This window comes from Centruroides vittatus, unplaced genomic scaffold, assembly GCF_030686945.1.
Source record: "Centruroides vittatus isolate TY-2023 unplaced genomic scaffold, ASM3068694v2 contig_1074, whole genome shotgun sequence".
Lineage (NCBI taxonomy): Eukaryota > Metazoa > Arthropoda > Arachnida > Scorpiones > Buthidae > Centruroides > Centruroides vittatus.
In genome coordinates, this window is record NW_027120692.1 from 2,157,645 (window position 1) to 2,180,979 (window position 23,335).

Below are 23,335 nucleotides of genomic sequence, written 5' to 3' on the forward strand. Positions count from 1 at the left end.
ACAATTTTGTACACTTTTTAAGTGTTTATCATTTGCATTCTTGTCGTGTCATCCGATAAAAATATTCTGGAAGGATCAGAACTTTTACAATCGGCACATTCTCCCGACATTTCGCCTAGTTTTGGACCTCAACTGTTTCGATTTAAAATGTGTTTTTATACTCGGGTAAAAGAAATTACTTCTAAACGCAAATTTACCGAACTTTACTTTTAATTTTAATAAAGGAATTAATTCACTCCGCAGCCTCAAGTAAATTCTCGGACATTATTGCAGCACGCCTCATTTTTTTTTTTTAACTTTACCGGCGACGACGGCGACAGCAGAAGGAAGTTTATCACAACTAAACTAAATCAAAACTTATTTAAGAAGCAGCATGTCGCAACATTGTCTTAGTTCAGCTGATGCGGTGCCAGAACTGAATTTGTGATCTTTCTCTGTTTTTGTTTCTGTCAGTTGATCTGAAAAAGGGAGAATGCTTTGCAAAAGTCATTTGGAAGATGCCTAAAAAGATATCTAAGCTCGAAAAGCTGTTATTTTTTAATTGCTATATCAATTGAAAAAAACAATATTGTCAACTTGATCTGGAGAAAGTGATTGACCGATTTGCAAACGAAAAAGCGAGAAAACAACAATCTTAAAGTTTCTTACGTATTATTATGAATTTGTTATGAAACTAAACTTGCATACATTTTGTCAATACAGGTTATATACTATGTAGTAAATATTATTAGGTACTCCATACTTAAAGAATTATTTTGTTTTATTATTATATACTATTATATTATTATTATATATTTATTAAATTGAATATCTTATTGTTGAAATGCCTTGAATCTGAAATAAATTGTTATTAAGTAAGGTTTTAAATCGAAATAATTAGATATAGGCCTATGTTTTTAAATTAAATGTTCAAAACAAATTTCGCGAGACCTCTTCCGAGGAACAAGGGGCGCACCAACTCTACTTGCTCCAGAACGAAAAATATGTAGCTACGCCACTGGATGGAATCATTAGAAGCGTTATTCGATATTTGGTGTATAGCATCCACCAGATAAACTGCTAGAGGTTGGAGCTCTGTAAATTGCATGCGCGAATGCGTGTAATATGGCTGCTGTACAGTGTGTACACCATTCAGATATTTTTGCAGTGAAAGCTGTCTCGTATTCGACAATACAGCACTTCCGTTGGGAATATCCATATACGAATTTATGTTCGAATATACAATAGCAATCTTATCGTTGTTTTTCACATGTATAGAAATTTGTAATAAAATACATAATACGGTTAAATTAAATATTAATTTTAAGTAATCCAACGTACGCTACAATATGAAAATAATCGCGCAATATGTATTTATATTTTAGAAAACACAAGGGAAGTGGCGCTTCCACAGCTTCCATAGATGACACGCCACTGTTGGAAAGTCCTGCAAGAACTCTTACCAGGTGTTTTGAATTCATTGAACTTATCTATTTATTGGAATCTGTCGATTTATGTTTTATAAACTTTACCTCTTCATTTAAAGGAAATAGTTAGTAAATTATAGATTTAATTCCAATGTGTATTAAAGACAGAAATTCTCATTAGATTTTGAAATAAAAATATGTAAAGTACAGATATTGAATAACCATATAAATGTCTGATGATTATAGCCCATTCCAGTATTAAGTAAAAGTAAGCTTTATTCATGTTTTTCACAACAAATTGTAAAACATTTTTCCAAGCTGCGGATAAGTAAGCAGCGTCTTTACGGTTAACACATAAATTAATGTTACATTTGTATATGTAAAGTTTCTTCTGCTAAAATTCAATTCCCGTCGTTTAACTTGAGTTCTCGTCTTGCCTTCTGGAAGCTTCTATTTTCTGTTCAAGGTATCCAAAAATCACTTCCCTTCCTTGTTTTTTTCCAAACGTGTTCTTTTGTTTCAGCCGTCGCACTGGCACTGAGACGTGCTTCCGGTTTCGGTGGTTTATCTTTACCTTTACATACATATATATCTGTTAATATATATGTTACAGTAAAAACCCGTTTTTAGTGAAATCGCGTTTTAACTAGTTGAAACTAGTTTTTTACTGGATGTCATTGTTATAACACGTTTTGTCTAGTTAAAACTAGAATTTACTGCTGTACTGTACATATTTTGATTTTAGATAAAACTAAAATCAAACATTAACTTTTTAATTTTTAACATTAGTTAAAACTAATTTTAGCTACATAAATATGTTTGGGGGAAATAAATAAAGTGATGATTGGGATTAAAACATTTGTATTATTTAATACGATATTTATTGAAAATATTGGTCACACATCTGTGTTATTAACATTAATTAACCCTTTGTCCCCGAAGGCACCGATCGATCGGTACCCTGGCTTTTTAAGAAAAACTTCGAGGGTACCGATTCATCGTTACTTTGGTAAATATCGATTTTTGTAAAATTTATTAACAACAGATATAATCTCGTTCGATATGAAGTGAATAAAGTATAATAATTCATTATATTAGTTGATAGCAGTATAAAATTTTGATTTCAAACAAATGTTTGATATAATGTGCGATAATTTCACAACGAATGCATAAGTGCATACATACAAACATACATGCATAAGTGCTATATTGAATTGTACAAAACAATATTCTGCGTCTTTCTGGCTCAGTGCCAGCAAACAACTATTTAACTAGACAACGTTAATTTTCACAAAATGTTACAAATTCTCAAGTTTATGTGTCAGTTCTGATATATATTATTTTTTTTCTTATAAATGTTTCTAATAAAATGCATTGAAAAATATCGTATTTAAAACTAAAGATATTAATAAATGTAAGTGATTTTTTTCATATAGATATAATGATAATTTGATTTTTGGTGAACTTTTAAAATAATATCGCCTGACTGACCTACATTGCCTTAGGAGGGATCGCAAAATAAACGTAAACGAGATGTCGGGGGAAAAGGGTTAAAGCGATACGAAATTCATCATACACTATAGGAACGTGTTAGCTGAATGACCTTGGTCGAAACAGTTTTTACTAAGCCATTTTGATAAAACCGTTTTGTTTAGTTAAAACTAGTTTTAACTCAAATTCATTTTTGACTAGCAGTAAATTCTAGTTTTAACAATGACATCCAGTAAAAACTAGTTTCAACTAGTTAAAACGCGTTTTCACTAAAAACGGGTTTCTACTGTAACATATATATATTTCTGGTGGTTTGGGTCTCCGGCAGTAGGATATAAACAGTTATACAGTAGATTATAAATGTGCTGTTTAAGCATATTCACTTGTTTTTCAATTTAGTAGTGGCTTTACGGAAAGTGTTATCTATATTTTGTACGTTGTGAATCGTCAGAGCAGCTAGGGTTACATAGAAAAATGGTTTAATATCTTGCCTAACCTTGTGCCTACTTCCCCATCCATACGAGTGATGTCTACATCTAGTAAATGTGCCTTAGTGTGCCGCAGAAGAAATATTATGGAGAATAGACACTATGCATTTAGCATTTTAATTAAAAAAGCATTTGAATAAATTAATCATAAAGGCCTCTACAATCGATGAAAATCGGAATTTGTTCTCTTTGATCAGAGCCCCTTATTTCTAATTGCATAAATATAAATCAAACAATCTTTTATCTGGGATACCTTTATAAAAAATGCACTTATCGAAAGTTGTGAGTCTTGAAACAAAAACTCGAGCCACATCATGCTAAGGGCATTAAAGTTTATCATAAGCTACCTGGCTTTAACATTAAATAGATACTTTTGAATTTATTTTAGGATCTGAATTTATTTTGAATATATCGTATAGTTGAAACTTGGATTTACGATGGAAAACAAATTTTAGGAAATTCTTATTTTGTGGATGTTTGAAGAAAACAAAATTTAATGGTTTGTTCAGTGATTATTAATGCGCTGTTTTACTTTAATGTAATAAGTTAAATCTGACATTATAGATCTATTTAAAAGCAATAAGAATGTCTTTACTACTACTATAATAGATATTTTTCTTCGAAATTCTTTCTATAAAATGGTTCTATTTTATTCACAATTTTTAGCAATTTTTGGTTGTCTAGACGCTATAACTTAATATTTAATTGTTATAGTGGAATATCTAACAGATAGAATTACTGCGAGGTCAATGTTATCAACTCTGTTATCGTGTAACCATTTTGTACATAATAAAACAATTTAGCAAATCGTTTTAATAATAGTTAATATATTTGGTGTTTAGATGTAATTTTTCCGTACTTTTTTAAAATTTATTAAAAATTTATAGTAGGCCAAAATACATTTATAATTTACACATAAATAAAAATTCCAAGTGTTTGAAAGGAAGCTGTCTAAAAAAGAGAAGGTGTTTTATTGTTTTAATGCAGACTACAGACTCTCCACGCTCGGTTTTTCGGTTTTCGGATAAAAGATTGTCGATCCGTATAACAATTGATTTTTTTTTCTAATTATAACGAAATTCATTTGTATTCTTTGAGAATAAGATAAAGATTATGTTTTGGAATATTTTAAAGAAATGACTTCATTGTTCTCCTCTATCAAACTTGTAAATTAAAAATATTAAGTTAAATTTTATATTTATAAAATAGCAAATAAAATCACAATTAGAATGAAAATTATTAATAACATTTCGCTATGAAGTATTGAGCTCGATCATACTTTTTTACCCATAAACAGCAAGGGAGTAAACAGAATCCCACGATCTTAGCAATGAATCATTCACAAAATTATAATCGTATCGATGACATCATTTATAAAACTTCTCCATGTTTTTCTTAAACGATTAAAGTTGTAAATTTCTTATCTTTTGTTATAAATCACAGATTTAACAATTAATATAAGAACAAATTAAACGATAAGCGCAATATATTTCAATAGCTTTGATTTAGTTAGCTTAGTTTGTTCAAAATATTTTAAAAAATTGTAATATATATTAAAAAAATATATAAATTATTATTTCATTTTTTGAATGTTTTACATAAAAAATAAAAATTCGTAATATTAAATAATAAATATTAACAAGTTGGCTTGAAATTATTATTTATAATATGCAGTTCTTTTCCATTTATCAAGTTTTAAATAAATTTAGCAACAAATAAAACATGGAATTTGATAAAAATAGATGTTTTAAGAAATAGGACGTGTCTATCTGAACTGGCGGATTGATTTTTATTCAAGGTCATTTCTGACGTAACCAAATAAATTCAATAGCTGACGTCACATTATATTTTTATTGTAATTAGTATTAATTAGTTAAAATCTTACACGAAATTCTAACGTATTTCTACTTACGATAATTATATATTATCTCATTTTATCACATCTTATCACAATTAGCATGTTAAAAATTAATATATACACACGCAATTATTTGTTATTTTACAACATGTTGAAGTTATTATCTAAATAGATACTACAGATATGAAATTTACTAATTATTTCACTTTGTACTATTTCTTTTTAATTGTCAGAATGCCTTATACTTCTCGTAGATGTACAAATCCCACATTGCATTTCGCTTCGTAGTTTCGCTCGACACCAAATAAGGACCTTGAATTACAAAACACATGTTAAAGAACGACATTTGGCTTTAATTCGTCTCCATGTTTTTATCCTAGACTTTTCCAAAGGATGTATTTATTAACGGAAATTATCGTCGCTATTATTATTATTATTATTGCTATATGGATAATGTAAGTAACGTTTTTAATTTTATATTAAACTATAATTTATGTTGCGTATGAAAGTTAATGTATTACAATTAATTAATCAATTAAATAAATATAAAAGTTTCATTTAAATTAGGTTAAATTAGGCTCTAATATTTTCAGCAAACGTAATAATTGTTACACAATATCTAAGTTATAAGTTAATTACATTTATTAAATCAATTTAAAAAAATAATTTTAGTAAATTGGGTAGAAAAAATAATGCAAAAAGAAATCGCAGGATGTTTTAAAAAATTTTTTAAATTATATTTTTAAAGATGGAGAAAAAGAAAATTGTCAATGTTTAAACATTGGGGTATTCCTGGACCCGAGCCAAATTTTTGGACCGGAAATTTAGAAGAACTCAATAGCGTATGAATTATTTTTGTACAAATAAACTTTTTATAAGTTATGACATTGAAAAAAAAAATTAAATAAAGTATTTTAAACTCTTTGACAGAATAAAAATATGGAAAAATATCTGATAGATAAATATGGGAAAGTCGTTGGGTTTGTATATAAATTTATAAAATATACTAAAAATATATTATAAATAAGCATTGATTATGATATGATTCCGTTGCAGATTTTATTTAGGTCCTAGACCATTTTTAATTGTGGCTGATCCAGAATTATTGAAAATCATTCAAGTGAAGGAATTTAAAAATTTTGTAAATAAAGATGTAAGAAACAGATTTTTTGTTTTGATATATTCAAAATATTAAATAAATTATTTCGAGGTGTTTATTTCTATTAAAATTGTTGTCTTTTATTTTGCAGCTTATTTTTCCTGATTTGGGTATACCACTTAAATGTATAACAGAATCAATAGAAACAGTCAAAGATGACAAGTGGAGAAACTCTAGACACTGCTTAAATGCTGCTTTTAGTACAGGAAAGATTAAAAATGTAATTTGTATAAATATATATTTTAAATAATAAATTTGAATTAATTATATTTTAATTGAAAAATATATTTTTGCAGATGGTAAAAACTATACACGAAGCTATTGATATATTTATGAAAAAAATGGAAGAAAACGACTCAAAACCATTCGATGTTATGGATACGTGTAGAAGATTAACCTTTGATGTTATATGTAGAACTACGTGCGAAATATCGACTAACATTCAAAATAATGAAAAAAACCTATTTACTGATTCTCTTGAACACGTTTTTCAATTTGGTACTAGTGAAATGCTCGATAGGATTTCTAGTGAGTTTTAACATTCACTTTCTAAAATATATTTAATTTTTATCCCATGAATATTAATGTTACGATATTCTTTATCAGTGTGCTTTCCTGAACTCGAGCCCATTCCAACAAGATTAAGATGGCTAAAAGATTCTATAAGAACTTTTTTTAATCTTCCATCCGCTGGAATAATTTCAAAAACATGCGAGAATATAATAAAATCGAGAAAAGAAACCAAGCAGGTAAATTCCATATGTAAATTACTTTTGAATTGCTGCAATTATTCGTTTAAAAATGCCTTAATGATCTTTTATCCACAGAATCCAGCTGCTAACCTTCTTCAATTGATGTTAAATGCTAGTCAAAATAATGAAAATGAAGATAGCAAAGGTATAACTTTATTTGAAATTACAGATAGTAATTTTGATGGTGCTTATAATAAAAATGTTATTGAGATTTATTTATATTACTTAAGGACAATCTGAAGTGAAAAATAAAGCGATAACTTTGTCTGATGAAAGTATCATTGGAAATACTTTCTTATTTTTAGTGGGAGGGTAAGCATAATGCTATGGTTTTAAAATATAAATTATTCATAAGTTTAAACTGACACATTTTAATTATCGTAGATATGAAACTATTGGATCGACTTTAGGTTATTGTCTTTATACACTTGCCAAAAACTTTGATGTGCAAGAAAAAGTAAGAGATGAAATAAACAGTCATCTATATGAAAAGGTAATTCGAATAATATAAGATATAATATATTGTATATTTCTATTATAAGCAAAGTTTTTTCTTATTAAATCAATTCTTACGAATAAATTTTATATTTAGTAAACTATGATTCGTTATATCTGTCAAATGGCCGCGCAATTATCTTAAAGCAGGCCTAGCTAACTTGGGGGTGTTATCTGCTTCCATATATATCAAAAGTGCCGAGGATCTATCATTATATTTTATTGTTTGATAAAATTTTATTTACCACTCTTATAAAGTTACGCTGCAAATCATAGTTACATTTATTTATTACGCGATAATTGGAGTTTCAGGTTACCTCTATTTGATAAAGATACTAAGACTAAATTAAACAGTAGCTTTTATTTTACGTATTATTTTTTCGTGTTTCTCATTCAGTATTAACACGTGTTCTTTTCATTGTGCCTCAATAAAGCACAGATTATCTCATAGAGTATAGCGTTTTGAACCCATAGCGATAGTTAAGATTTTTCCATGGAAAATAAGGAATTAATATTTCTGTTGAGATTACAAATATTTTTTGAGTTTTAACAGGTCTTATTATCCGCGATCGATCAAAAATGATGTAGCGATCGACTTGGCGATTTGTCTTAAAAGACATGAGATGTAATCTAACTCAAAAGTTTCTTATTTTTACAAAATGGTTTTATTTTGCAGTTTTACTCTTTTCATTCTGTAGGAATTATAAGAACCTTTTAAATCATACCCGTTATGGGATCGGATGGAGAAGGATAAGGCTCGAAGTATAGGGAACGGACTCCTATACATCGGCGATCTGTCAGCCCATTAAAACTACCTGAAGTCGCTGATCTGAACTGGAACTCGAGACTTTCAGCACAATTTTAGCTAACAAAAGACATGGTTGCTTAACTTAGTTTAGTTAGTGTCATTAGTTTATGCTACTAATAGCAGCACAGTGTCTGATAGCAGTAGCGGATCTAGAAGTATCCGAAGGGAATAGGGGTAGATATTAATTTAATCACATATTTTAATAATACATTATCTAAAATATATGAGAAGTATATATGATGGTTTCTGAAATAATCTGCGATTTCAACAGCGGAACATAGCCGTATGACAGTTTAGAAATCAAAGCTAATTTAAATTATCCAAATTTACAAGTCATATATATAAAGCCAAATGAACTGCTGAATTATCGGGCGATGTAATTAAATACTAAATAATTTGTCTAGAGGTAGGCAGTTATGCTGCCATCTTGTGCCAGATTTAATACTTATAATAAATTAAGTTTAAATTAGCATTTTCTGAAGAATATAGTTATTTCGAAGCAGGACTTTAGATTTTGAAATTGATAATTCAGATTTTGGCCTATCCGTAACTGTACCAGGACGAGGCCTAATCACAAAACATAAGCATTTATTGGCAGTAAATTAATTTAATGTTTTCGGTTTTCTTAATTAATAGACCTTCTTCAGGAGCTATTTCAATTTTACAATTAAAAAAAAAGGCAAAGTTGCCACATAGTTTATAATGGTTTACAACATTCCGTTTTTTCAATAAGACAAGTTTTAAAAAATTCAGCAACGAGTTGCGTAACTTACCCGGCTGTTATGAGTTTTTATTTCAAAAATTAACTTTTATATTATTAAGCAAAATAAATAAAATTGTGTATGGTACCATCTGTTATGAGATTTTGTTATAAAAACGTTTTATATTTTTAATTACTATAAAATGACAGAAAGCTAAATTTTGAGGGTAGGAATGAGATTTTATGAAAAATATAAATGTTAATAACGAATAAAATTTTCATTAAGTCTTATCCTTCTCAAGATATGACACGATCCCTCTCTATTTTCTGACTCCCTGGACCATTACCTGGACACTTTAACCATTACCATCAAAATTTATTAGCATCAATGCCTCTCATATACAAGCCACTATGCCAAGTTTCGTTTCTTACTGTTTACCCCATTCTGAGATATTAAGCGAAATAGACGCCAATATATACTGGTATATATTGGCGTCTATTTCGCTTAATATCTATATACCGTATTTTACGGACTATAAGACGCTACGGACTATAAGACGCACCTGAATTTTGGAAGCAATTTTTCGAAGAAAAAGTGTGTCTTATAGGCCATAAAATACGGTAATATATATATATATCTCGGAGGGTCAAATTTGACACGATTCCAGTACTTTCCCTTGTTAATATACAAAACACCCGGGAAAATAAAATGAGTGTGTTAGACTTTTACACGTTGAATGGAATATCGATATAATTGACCAAAAAAAAACTATTTAAAAACAATGAAATGTATATATTGTGATATAAATCAGGCAGAAAATCATTAAATTATACTATACAATCTTTACTCCGGTACTTACAATCTCCGTGTAATCTAAGTACTATCCATCCCGCAGTATCTTCTTAGCTCGCCTTTATATTGGATACTTTATCAAGCAATACTTTCCATGCTGGTGAAATCGTAGTGTTTACTTTATAATTTACTTCTCGACTCCTCTCTGTGGACTTATGAATGTGCCATTCTCTACTCACCAAAGGCCAATATATATGCTTATGGAATAAATACAAAATGTAATAAAAGAAAAATGAAAAGTGATATTATGTTTATCCACATTTCAGGAAGACGTAGAGTATAGTGATCTTGCAAATTTACAATATTTGGATCAAGTTATAGCAGAAGTTTCGCGTTTGTTTCCGGTATATTTTCCGTGAGTATAAGTATTATAGTATTAATACGAATATTATTATTTGATTTAAAATATGCTTTCTTGTACTAGAGGAGTGAGTAGAGTATCTTCTACAGAATTCAGATACAAAGATATTGTAATACCTAAAAACTCTGTAGTGGCTGTCCCACTTTGGTATTTGCATAGAAGTCCTGACTATTGGTCATCTCCGGAGAAGTTCATGCCAGAAAGGTATGTTTATATTAATTAGAATTTCAAAAATTCTTTATAATTATTACTCTGTACTTTTAGATTTTCCGCTGAAAATCGCTCTACAATCGATCCTTTTGTGTATCAACCATTCGGTGCGGGACCCAGAATTTGTTTAGGGATGAGATTGGCTCAAACCGTTATCAAATTAGCCCTTGTTCGTCTATTAAAATCGTACAGATTAGAAAAAACAGATGATGATGAGGTATCGCTATTAATTCCTAATAAATACAGTAGAGAGTCGAAAATCGGCATCAATTGGAGACTGGGGTTGTTCAGATTAGGGATTTGTTCCGATTACGGTCTATGTACGAAAAAATATATTAACCTGTCCGATGTTCAAATTTTTCTTCGTTGCGTGTCGCTTCCTGTTGAATTTTTCTCCGTTGCGTGTCTCTTCGCGTTGAATTTTCGTCGATTTTAAGCCTAACGAAAATTTTTATAATAATAATCGAGGCTATCGTATCGTTAAAAATTATTTCTTTATTTTGTACAAACAAAATAAATATATTGAAGAATATAAAAACATGGAAAATTATACTTTAGAAGTAAATTTAGTATCAAAAACGTTCGATTCAGCACGACACAGTCCGACTGAAAATCGTGCCGATTATCGGGCGATTCCGATTACCAGGGTGCCGATTTTCGACTCTCTACTGTAATTAAATAATTGTTTTATGTGAAAAATTAAAATTATATTTTTTATATTATTTAGACATTGGAGCTGAATTATCAAATTGTTTTCGTACGGCCCCAGAAAAGTTTATTTATTCGAGCAGTACCTATAGAATGAAATTTTTTTATTTTGAAATATATGCTATGTTTTTAACATTTCATAATTTAGAAAAATTTAAATTAATTCGTTGATGTAATATTATAATATTTTATAAGATACCTAATTTAAAAAAAGGCAACTAATACAGCACCGAAATATAAAAATGCTAATTAATGATTATTCTGTTTTAAGTAATTATAAAAATGTGATAATTTTTAATATTGTTAGTTTTTAGATAATATATGTTAGTTAAATACATTTCTTTCTAATTAAATGTGTAATAATATTCGCAAATAAACCATTTTTATTCATAGTATATTTTCTGAAAAATTTAACTAAATTCTCTTCTTCATTACTTCTGATATTGATACCATAAATATGGTAACTTTTATTAGGTAATGCAATAGATAAGTGAAGATCCTTATTAATTCGTCACGATCTTTACGAATGTTCCGTCTCGAGTTGGGTTTCGTGACTCGAGAATGTCCGTAAGATGGTTCGAGGAAAGCTGCACCTCCACACTCAACAAGTAAATATATACAGTTTATTTACACAACAAATATTTACAAGATGTACAATGTTCGACATTACATACGCTATGCAACAAAGATTTGGTATCTCACGTCGGCTTGTCTATTGGGGACTGTTAAACTTCGGGGAATTCAGGTCGCCTTTCCGGAGTTGGCTCAACTATACGGCCTGTCCAGTCTCCACACTTACCCGTCCCTGAGATCGTTGTCAGAGGAGAACACTCTCTCTACGCTCAGCGGGCTGTCCAAGTGTCTGAGACCACCGTATTATCAGTCTCTTGCCCTTCTCCCCGTTTCTCTCGCATCCCTTACCATTTAAGGGATCCTACCGCGACAACTTGCGGCCAATCAGATTCTTCTTTCCCCTGAGAGTTTCCAAAGACGTCTGCCCTCTTTCCCGACGACGTAGCTTACGTTCGCGTCCGTCCCTTGTTTACATTTTTCCCCACGCCGGCCGACACGTGGCAAACACATTGACCCTTAAACGGAGACGTTACTCCTTTGATCTTTCCGGCCGTTTATGGCCCCAACGCCAGGTGGGTCCAATTATCTCTGTCGCGTGGCTTTTCGACTTAGGACGCTAAAAGCGACCTTTACAAGATACATTTTGTTTTACAATTAATAAATTAATATTATTCTATTTAATCAAAAATAGTTAAATTTGAGATATGATAATATCTAAAATATAAATCAATTTTAAAGTAAGGCATTGTTTGAAGTTTTTTTTTTTTTCAAATAAATATCGTTTTTATGTGTTCAGTATATGAAATCTAAGAGGATAGCACTAATAGATTTTGCCTATTATTATGTGAGCCTTTTATATGAAATACATTTCTAATATAAATTCATACGCTAAAATTTTTTAAATTAATTAGCTGAATATACTCTCACTTTTTGATATTAAATATGGTTTTATTGAGAGGTTAGCATTAGATAAAGTAATAATATCACTACAACATAGAGAGATACAAATTAATTTGTTTCTTGGATATTTAATATAGGAGAGCGATGCAAATTAAGTTGTAAAATAACTTCAGAATTCCAGACTTTTCTCGAAAAATATTTGTAATTTATAAGAGAAAATGACCAATTTAGGAAAAAAATTTTAAATCTAAGTCAGGACTTCCGAATAAGATTGCCGGCCAAATATAAACAGAACTTAATAGAATTATATTTACATTAAAAAAAAAATGAAAAATAAATTTAAAAGAATTTTATATTATTTCTAATGGAGAAAATTGATTCGGACTTCCAACGATTCAGAGTTCGAACGGCCTCCTGGTACGAATTAAATTCGAATTACGAAGTACTGTACCACTGTACTTAGAGAAGGTACTCTTCGAAGTTTGCACGAGACTTGAACTACACTGCTGTAATAACGTTCTTTGTTTTTCCACAGCAGTCGTTGTTATTTCCCACATATTTAGAACAGTTTAATGTAAAATGACTTAACAACTTTCAGGTTGATTTAGACAGCAGATCTTTGTTTAGTTGCTAGATTAGCCTAATCTAATTTCATTTTGTAATTGCTTCACACTATACTTGGCTGCATAAATTCCTTTTCTAATAACAATATTTACTTTCTTTAATATTCTACGCGTATGGGATATTTAAAATTTTCAATTCAGGTTACTGAGAGACTGGTTCACCTGACTGGTTAGCTGGTTACCATTTTAAACAGTTTAATATTTATTAACATGCCATCTTATTTATTTATGTTAGCCAAAGCATACGATGTTTCCTCGAGAATATAATGATAATACTGTAATTGGATAAAATTTTATTATGGATGGATTAATGGGATAATACAGAAAACCTTATTGGATGATTACAACATACAGATAAATGATCTCGCATAGAAGTTTCACGAAAAGCGAAATATATAATGTAGCCAAAATCCAAATCGTTAGCCAAACTTTGGTTACTCTAATACAAAGTTTCAAACTAGATCATTATAGAAACTAGGTAAACAGAAATAACTAATTGAAAAACTTTTCATTATTTAAATTTATTCTTAATATATAAGAAAATTTAGATGGATCCTTATTATACAATGATTTCTTGCAGAAAACCGAGAAAAAATATATCTACATTTCTTAAAGAAAGCGATCACAGTTAAAGCAAAGTGAAAAATATCCACAATTCGTAAAACCATTGATTTTTTTTAAGACAAAAGTACCTTTTTTTTCCAGCGTATAAGACGACTTTTTAACCCGGGAAAATCTTCTCAAAAATCGGGTGTCGTCTTATAGGGCGAGTATATCCCAAACTCCATATTTTAACTGTAAAAGTTGGGGGTCGTCTTTACGCCGGAAAATACGATATATCAAAATTATCGAAAATAAAAAGAATGAACATGTGATAAAGCTCTTAATCAAATAAATTGAAAATGATAAATTGAATTTATCATTTTCTACGGATAGTTTGAATAAGGCTTTATTCTACTCTATAAACTATTAGCTAACTCTTTGACAGGATAAATCTAAGTTAAGTGATTTTTAAAATTGTGATTTATGCATTCAAGTAGGATCGTATCGTTGAACAAAAGTAGTAGTGGACTAGAAAACTTCTGGCGCCAGCGTTATTGGATTTTGGGATTAATTAAACTTAGGACCAACAAAACTACAGAAACAAAAGAGCTTAACCTCGGAGAGTGTTCTAAAACGAAAAAACCAAGGATAGTAAGATAGAAATTCGAAAAAAATCAGTGAGGAAGAAGAGTTCACGAACACCGAAACGAACAGACAAGAAAATATAATCTAACAAGGAGACAGCCAGACGTTGTCCTCTCCGATTCGAACGAAACTTGGCGAGCACTTAGCCATAAAAACAAATATTTTCTTGTCCAAATAATGACCCACTTCTCAAACTTTTCCGAAAAACGGGTGTCCGAAAATTGACAGCCGATTGCAGAGACAGAGTTTACGTTAAACGACGTTTAACAACAGAACGGCCTATAGACGTTGGCTGGATGAACCGCGGTTTAAAATGCATTGCAAAGACGACGAGCGTCTATTTCTGAACGCCCTCTAAAGAACTTCGGCAAAACATTGTCTCTTGCTTTTTCGCCATTACTCCCGTTTTAGGAGTCGTTCGGCCAATCGAGTTATTCTTTTGTGACGTCAGGAAAGGTCTCCAGCTATATTCCGAAAGCTTCCGGAAATAAAATCTTAAGGCCGTCAACAACCATTGTTCGGCAATTAATGACAATCCTTTTTCATTTCGATATTTAATTTTGTCGCCAATACGGTTTAAAATACTAACAAATCCATATTTAGAAAATTTATACCGAATTCGAAATTCGTCTTCGGAATAGACTTTTAAGGAATCTGCCTTCATAACTGTCGAAATGTAATAGAAATAATAAAATATTCAAAATTATTCATTTTTTATTTCTATAAAGAGATTTCGGTAATTATTAAAATTGTATCGTTTGTTTAACAGAATGTTCTGACTAGGTGATTAACTACAATGACTCCGAAATTCATTAACGTTTTATAACCGACACGATACTCGAATTGTAAATAAATGCATCCGATTTAAATTAATTGTAGTTTTACGTCTTCACCCATTTGAATATCGGAATTGGAACATTTAAAACAAATTTAAAATATTTAATTTTTTTTAAATTTTTGCTCCAAGCAATTAATTAATGAATAATTTTGTCAATTCGTACCGTTTACAACATTTATCGAAGGAATGATATCCATTTTTATCTGAACTCTTCCACCAACAAAACTACCACTCGAATTAAAAAGCCCTCTAAACCTACTGTCTAAACTAATATTGTAGGTACTGCTTCCAGATGCTGGAATTCCACATAAATTGACCAACTTTGCGCTCCCTTTAGCAAAAGATAAAAATTGGAAAAATATGAGAGCTATCTTAAGTTTCTGCTTCAGCACAGCAAAAATAAAAAGGGTAGTATGTACAATAGTTTTTTTCCTTAATTAATATCGGTTATTAAAATATTATTAAAATTTCGGTAATTTCTAGATGAGCAATCTGATTTCCGATTTAATACAAACTTTTATGGAAAAAATTCAAAGACAGAAGCTAAAACCTTATCCATTTTAGGAAGAAGGCCTTGCGAAATTATGCAAATTTGTTGATATCATAGATTATTTCAATCTATGATATCAACAAATTTGCATAATTAGAAAATTAATAAATATGATATTCATTTATGAACCAGGTTTTTGGACTTAGTTTATTACGCCATATAAACTAATCGGGGCACACTAAAGTGCCGGGCACAGTGGTTGAGAATTACTAATCTAATCTCTAATAAATGACATCATGAGTGATCTTTTCCTTAATTCGTTCTTTGTAATTCATCCCAAAAATGGAGTTAACATTAAAGCATTTCCCATAACATCGTGATATTTCCTATGAAAATTTCGTAATGTATTTACAGAAATGAAATCATTTAAAATGCAACTTAGTAAAATTCATCAAATTAAAATTTGTCGTATATCATTATACGATTTATTATTAGTTTTTTTCTGAACTAGATAAGGATTATTCAATCTGAATTAATAACAATCACCACGTAACTTAAGGAATACAAATTACTTGAAATTACTCCTTTCTTCTTAAGAAGTTATTATTTTTCTAATTATATTTATAAAACATTTCTAGTAAAATTTAAACTGACGGTTTCACGTAGTTTTAACGCATAAGTAACCGTATTGGTAATAAAAACTGTATTGGTTATTAAAGTATCACAAAATGAATAAAAGAAATAAAAATGTGTTTGATATAAGAAATACGTTAACAAATCTTCCAATAATTTGAATAGTTCAACAATTGTAGGAGAAAGTAATGTCGGAAAACTCCAAATAATAAATTGATCCTCTTATTTTCCTTTAAATTATTTTGAAATTATTTTAATAATAAAAAATATTACCACCAAAAAAATCGCGTATTCTTTATTAAAAAAATATTCTTATTTCAAAAAAAATTCTAAATCTCTCAACAATTTCTTACAGTCAATGGCGAAGAAACACATATGCAGTTTTGATAAATAATTTATTAATAAAACTTACATATGAAAATTCATGTAAAATATTTTATTATATTACAAAAATGTTATTCTCCAATGCAGAATTTCAAAAACGAAAATAATTTGTAAAGGAGAATAGTGTAATTTTAAAAAAATAATATATTAATAATATTATCTTACTGAAATGCATTTGTATATATAAATATATACATATCGTATATTTAAAAATCAAATTGTAAAAGTACCAAAGTCAAAATCATACAGAAATATGAATATGATATTACGAGTGCCATTGAAAACTGTTGTTTTATGCAAGAAATGCCAATGTCAGTATATAAGTAGGAAAGAACATAATAACCCACACCAATGCCTACGTATATATTTTTGTGAAAAAAAATAGCACAATGCTGATATTATTACGTGGACACTGACACTTCTTGCATATATACATATGAAACAAAAAATATCGACACAGAAAATTTATTTTATATAAAAGATAACTAACTTTTGAAACGAGACACGGATAATAATTATAATTTTTTATCTTTAAAAGAATGATAATTAAAATAATATATATCATTTTTCTAAATGTATAGTACATTATTTTAATTTTAAAATACTACTATTTAAAGACAAATAGTTACAATTATTATCTATATCTCATTTTAAACATTAGTTATTTAAAAAAATAATAATAATAATTAAATTTTCTGTCTCCTTATTGTCGTCCTGTACTGTAAATTGTAATGCTTTTGGATTGATAAAACTCTTTCTTGTATTGTTAACTGAACTTTCAATTTTCAAAACATTTCGATTCTTACTGTCGCCGTCTGTCCGTCCTTCTTCGTTACTCTTGAGAACGGAATTAGGGCAATAAAAATCGAGACCAGATAATTATAAAAATTCTCCTAATATAATAGACGATAGAAAATAAATACGAACTGTTAGTTTTTAGTAAAAAGTCATCGTCAGTCGTTGAAAACATAAAGGAAAGGGGTTAATTAATTCACGATCGTTCTTTGTTTCTTCTAGTTTTTTTTTCGTTTTTTTTGCCAATGTTTTATGATTGTCGGTTCGTTTTTCGTTTTTGCCGTTTGTGCTTGTCGTGGACTTCATTAGTGTGAATTGTAATTGTTATGTGGTAACTGTTTTATTTTAAAATCGACTTTTCAAATTCTTTAGATAATTCTTGTAAATTTTTATTGATGATTTTCGACGCTCTAATGTTAAGGATTTGTCCTATTTCTGGTAAACTGTATCTTATAGCGTTTTCAATTATATGTTTTTTTAACCAATTAAAAAATACTGTAAATCCACTCAATTCTATTAACTTAAGGTCGTAGATATTAATAATTTGAAATAAAAGCAATCTGGTTGTTTCAGGAGAAAATGCAGAAGAGAGCGCTATTTTGGCATCAATTCTACCGACAGTGAAATGCATGTGACCAGAAAACGTATAAAACAAAATGTTAAGTTGGTAATTTAAAAATATTCCAAGATTTGTTGTCGTTAATCCAGAATTAATAACAATGTTCTCGCTTTTCTCGTCAAAATTCCAAGTGCAATTTCCCATTCTGTATAACGGCAAAATTCCTATCCCTATTATATTCCAAGCCTTAAAGCAGCCAGCTTCGATGTTCCCTATGAAAGCAGGATCTAACTGTTTTCTTATTGACTCCTTGTTACTCATTTTTGTCAAAAAATTGTCCATCATTTCCCTACAATCATCTAAAAATAGACAATATTCAGTATTAATTTTGACGTTTTAACAAATTTAAATAAATAATACAAATATTTATAGGTGAAGAAACTTGTTAAAGTGTACAGGCAAGTAAAAGTTTACTCATAAATTTAATTTATACTAGTTAAATAAGTTACACCGAGAAACTCAAAACGATGTTTATCGATGTAGTTAGCCTGAGCGAGCAGATTGAGCAGTAATTTGTCACAAATGAAAGATTATCAGTGATTTATTGTTGATTAAAAAAATATGATGAAAAGTACAAACAAAAAGAAGTGTAATAAAAAATTATTTCTCGATAAATATAATTAACTTTCATATAAGATATAATCAAAAAACGCTTAATACCAAAGAGGTATTTTGACATTTTTGGGTGCTGTCTTTTTGGAATATAAAGCCAGACAGTTGCTTCATATTTTGCAGAGTTTGGTGAATTTCGGTTCCGAGTTATTTGAAGTCGGGTAACTTTTCCATAGTTCAACTGAAATTCATCAAATTCTGCAAAAATATGAAGCAACTGTCTGGCTTTATATTCCAAAAAACAGCACCCAAAAATGTCAAAATACCTCTTTGTTATTAAGCGTCAAAGATTAAGCATTTTTTGATTATGTCTTATCTGAGAGGTTAATTATATTTTCCAAAAAATAATCTATAGACTTACCAGGGTTCTACTGAACATTTTGACATCAAAATCATCAAAATCTAACATGGGAATTTTTTTAAAACTCAGTCACGAAACCACAAAAGTCATGCGCTCGCTTACTGCTTGCCAGGCAATAAGAAGCTAAAAATTAGCAATATTTGCCGGATATAATCAGTCTTTTGGACGAATAACCCGAAATGTTGTGTCTTTCTAATCCGTCGCTCACCCGAGTTCAAGAATTAATCAGAAGACGAATAATTCCAGCTTATTTATTTAAACGCATTTCGGATCGGAATTCTCGTCGATCCCTCTTCACTAAAGTACGATCTGCAACAGAGCCTACACCTATCTTTCGGACTATTCGATTGTTACGGTGTCCAATCAATTGAATTCCGATCCGAAATGCGTTTAAATAAATAATCTGGAAATTATTCGTCTTCTGAGTAGCCTAATTCTTGAACTCGAATGAGCGTCGGATTCGAAAGACATAACATTTTGGTTTATTCGTCCAAAACCCCTCTTAAGTGGTTATAAAAATGACTAATTTATATAATAAAAAATAAAACATAAACATTAACCAAAATTTCGAATTTAATAACTCACCAGATTTGGAAAGAAATACTAAACTTAATAAAATAATTAAAATTTTCATGTTAATAATTTCCTGGACGAGATGTCTTTTCTTCTTATTAAAATCTAATTTTTCTTTAGTATTAGAACAATAAAACCCATTAAGTTAAAACCTACAGACAATGTAATATCTACAATAAATACAAAAAATTATATCAATATTTAAAATAATTTATAACTTAATATTTATTTCTTTCTTACTTATACAATAGTTAATTTATCAATTTATCAATTGTTAATTTATCAATTAGGAAACAAATATTAGAAAATACTTATAAATTATAAAAACCTGAGTTTTCAGATTCAATGTTACGGTGTTATGGCTTCGCTACGTTACGCTGTTGTGTTATGTTTTTCGTTGTTACAGTAAATAAAAAAATGTTATAGTCTCACCATACGATGATAAATATACGTTCATCTTTAACGGATGTTTTCAGATTTATAGTTAATGTATCCGCCTGAATTATTTTGTATAAAATAAGAGTTTTTGACGAAACAACGAGACGACCTTGCTATTGAGAAATTATTTCAAAGTATATAAAGGTTATTGGACAATTATTTATTTATAGAATGCTTTGTAGAATAAAGTTTGATATATATATAGTCTATATTGTATAGAAAATGGCCGAACTTTTCGAACTTTTAAAATAAAGTTAAGCGTATTAATTTTAAATTATTTTTTATTTATTATACAGGATATTTTGTTATTACATGCTACAAATAATATGAAAATTTGTTTGTAATTTAATATAGATGTAATCAGTCAGAAATGGCCGAAAATCAATCTTGACTGATAATTCGAACCTGTTAAAAAAATGGTGCGAATTGCAAAGCGACTCTGGTAAATTAATCAAAGCGTCCCCATATGCCCATATTTGTTCTATAGAACTTTTAATTTTGTGCCATAACGATTTCCAAAAAATTTAAAATTAACAGTATTGGTGAGGTTGTGGTGTGAAATAACACATAAGTTCAATGTAACATTATATATAATAAATTGTATGTTTTAGTTTATTCGTTTTGGTTTCTTTTTTATACTACATACGTTATCATTACAAATGGTGATCTATGCTACTTTGTAAATCTATTAACGCTTTTTGAAAATGATGCAATTTCCAATGCCGCTATAGCACATATCCAAATGCCGATTTTATAAAAATGAATTTAACATACGTAATATAAGTATTTTCATTACAAACACACGAACGAAATGAAAAAATTCATTTATCAAGAGTTTCACAAAGTTATTGCAGTCGCTTTTACAAGAATTCCATTTTTTGGACGGGGTATAAACAGCGAAAAGTCTTCTTCAGCTTCCTATAACAAAGTATTAATTTGTATAGTTTAAGATATAATGACATTTTTCTCGTGTATTAAATACATTATCTAAACAGAAATCTTTTTAAAGTAAGGTTTTATTTACCGAAATTCCACAAGATTCTAATTTATAGCTCCTTATGAGATTAGCCAAAGTTAATTTCATAACTGTTTGACCCATTCTCATTCCTATACAACTTCTTGGACCATATCCGAAAGGTTGGTATATCGATGGATCTATTAGTCCCGCATTCTTAGACGAAAATCTTATGAAAATATTAAATATTACTTTTAGAAAAATCCATAATCCATATTATTAAAAATGAATTAAATGATATAATAGGTTGAAATGACACTATATTAAACCTGTCAGGGTTGAAATTTTCCGGCTCTTTCCAGTATCTGCCGTCTTTAAGCAATTTCGGTACTGGGATCATAACTGTAACTCCCTTTGGAATAATTATATTCTTATAACGGAAATCTTTCGAACATTTTCTAGTTATTGTCCTGAGTAATTGTAAACTTTTAGATCAGTTAAAAAAGTAAAATATTCTTTTAAATGCATAATATTTACAATGGTGAAAGAGGATGAAGACGTAACGTTTCCGATATCATTTCACTCAGGTACTTCAATTTTGGTAAATCCGCATATTCAATTTCCAGCTATAATTTTTTTTTAATATTATAGTCTTAGTTGAAATTCAAATTTTATGTTTTATAACACAAACTTATATATTTAATGTAAAACAAATTTTAGTATCAACACTTACAGATATTAAAAAAAATTACAAAATTTTTCAACGTACCAATGCTGATAACACTACAATCAATATTACGTGTAATTATTTGATTATGTGATATAACAAGTAATAATTAGGTTAAAAGCAAATCGAAATTCTTAAAAGTTGTTTTTAATCAAGCTGTTTTTTAATGAATTAACAATCGATTTTAATCGGTTTTACCGAAAAGTGATAGTGATTTTAACTCTTAACAAGAATAGATTTAAATAACGTGTATTTTTTGGAAGTCCTTATGCAAAATTTCAGCATCATACTTATGCTATTGTTGGTTTATATTATAACTCTCAATTTGTTTTGATTGCGTTTTTGCATATAATATCAATACATATTCAGATCGTAGTACTTAAAATCAACCTCATTCTGTTGTACTTTCTCTTATATAAATGTATTTACGAGATATAAGAGAAGTAATATTTTTAAGAAATAAGAAAAGAAAGAAGAGTATCTCAACTATCAGATTACGTATATTTATATACGTAAAATCACAAACATATGTTATATAAGAGAAATCTTGTTTAATTTATGGTAAAATTACTAGAGATGATTTTTACAAGTGATTTAATATCACTTGAATCAAAGTGATATTAAACCATATCAATCTATTGAAAAGAATTCAGCAACGAGTTGCGTAACTTTCCCGGCAACAACATCGAAAATTTCGTGTGGCGCCACACTAGTATGTTATGATATTTTATTTATAAAACTGCTTATATAGGCCTAATTAATTATTATCAAGGGCCAAAAAGCTTAAGATTGAGGTTAGAAACGAGTTTTATTAAAAAAAAAAATTGTAAATGCTAATAACGAGTACAATCTTTATTAGATACTAAACATGACATATCAGCCTCTCTCTAACTTCCCATTCCCACGATTTTTAACCATCGAAATTTAATAATATCAATCTCCCTAGTACATAAACTTCCCTGCAAAATTTCAGAAAATTTGGACAAAAAGCACAGGAGTTATTAAGCTTCAAAGTGGGCAAAGAAAATCGTACCACACACAATAACATTCATGTATATATAGGAAAAAACCCTCGAATTTCTCGACGTTTCAAGGTCTCTTGAGTACAAAATATAAAATTTTGTAATGCTCATCGATCACCTCCATACTTTTCCTATGTTATACAGTATATAAGAGCCAGGAAAGAAAAAGCAATGTGATGGCTTAACAGTTAGCTTGTTTCAATAATACTAATAAAACTTGTTTAAAACAACAACTATTATGTTACTTTCAAAATATGATAACATATTATCCTGAATCTATACTAATCAACGTATTTATATATATATATGATCATA

At 29.1% G+C, this 23,335-nt stretch overlaps 2 protein-coding genes across 2 annotated transcripts in view; one reads left to right on the top strand and one right to left on the bottom strand.

The window, feature by feature from the left end:
- The window catches only part of LOC136973697 (uncharacterized), a 56,295-nt gene that overhangs the window by 23,784 nt on the left and 9,176 nt on the right, over positions 1–23,335 (bottom strand). Inside the window, exons 10-13 of the mRNA XM_067268441.1 lie at positions 21,809–21,897; positions 21,601–21,741; positions 21,341–21,500; positions 21,181–21,234 (exon numbers count right to left, since the gene is read on the bottom strand). Coding sequence (XP_067124542.1) covers positions 21,181–21,234; positions 21,341–21,500; positions 21,601–21,741; positions 21,809–21,897 — 444 coding nt within the window. The remainder of the gene's footprint in view (positions 1–21,180; positions 21,235–21,340; positions 21,501–21,600; positions 21,742–21,808; positions 21,898–23,335) is intronic.
- LOC136973541 (cytochrome P450 3A25-like) lies at positions 5,481–11,684 on the top strand. The gene is made up of 14 exons (XM_067268271.1): positions 5,481–5,698; positions 5,992–6,085; positions 6,174–6,223; positions 6,300–6,396; positions 6,494–6,622; positions 6,699–6,930; positions 7,009–7,151; positions 7,230–7,299; positions 7,385–7,466; positions 7,539–7,647; positions 10,277–10,365; positions 10,435–10,575; positions 10,636–10,798; positions 11,309–11,684. The coding sequence occupies exons 1-14, from the start codon at positions 5,637–5,639 to the stop codon at positions 11,384–11,386; spliced, it is 1,539 nt and encodes a 512-aa protein (XP_067124372.1). The 5' UTR covers positions 5,481–5,636; the 3' UTR covers positions 11,387–11,684.

Bases quoted from the DNA above. Each gene is read 5' to 3' on its own strand.
- LOC136973541 (XM_067268271.1), top strand. From the start codon at position 5,637: ATGTATTTATTAACGGAAATTATCGTCGCTATTATTATTATTATTATT. The intron at 5,699-5,991 runs GTAAGTAACGTT...ATATTTTTAAAG, and splicing joins ATTATTGCTATATGGATAAT to ATGGAGAAAAAGAAAATTGT. The intron at 7,300-7,384 runs GTATAACTTTAT...ATATTACTTAAG, and splicing joins TGAAAATGAAGATAGCAAAG to GACAATCTGAAGTGAAAAAT.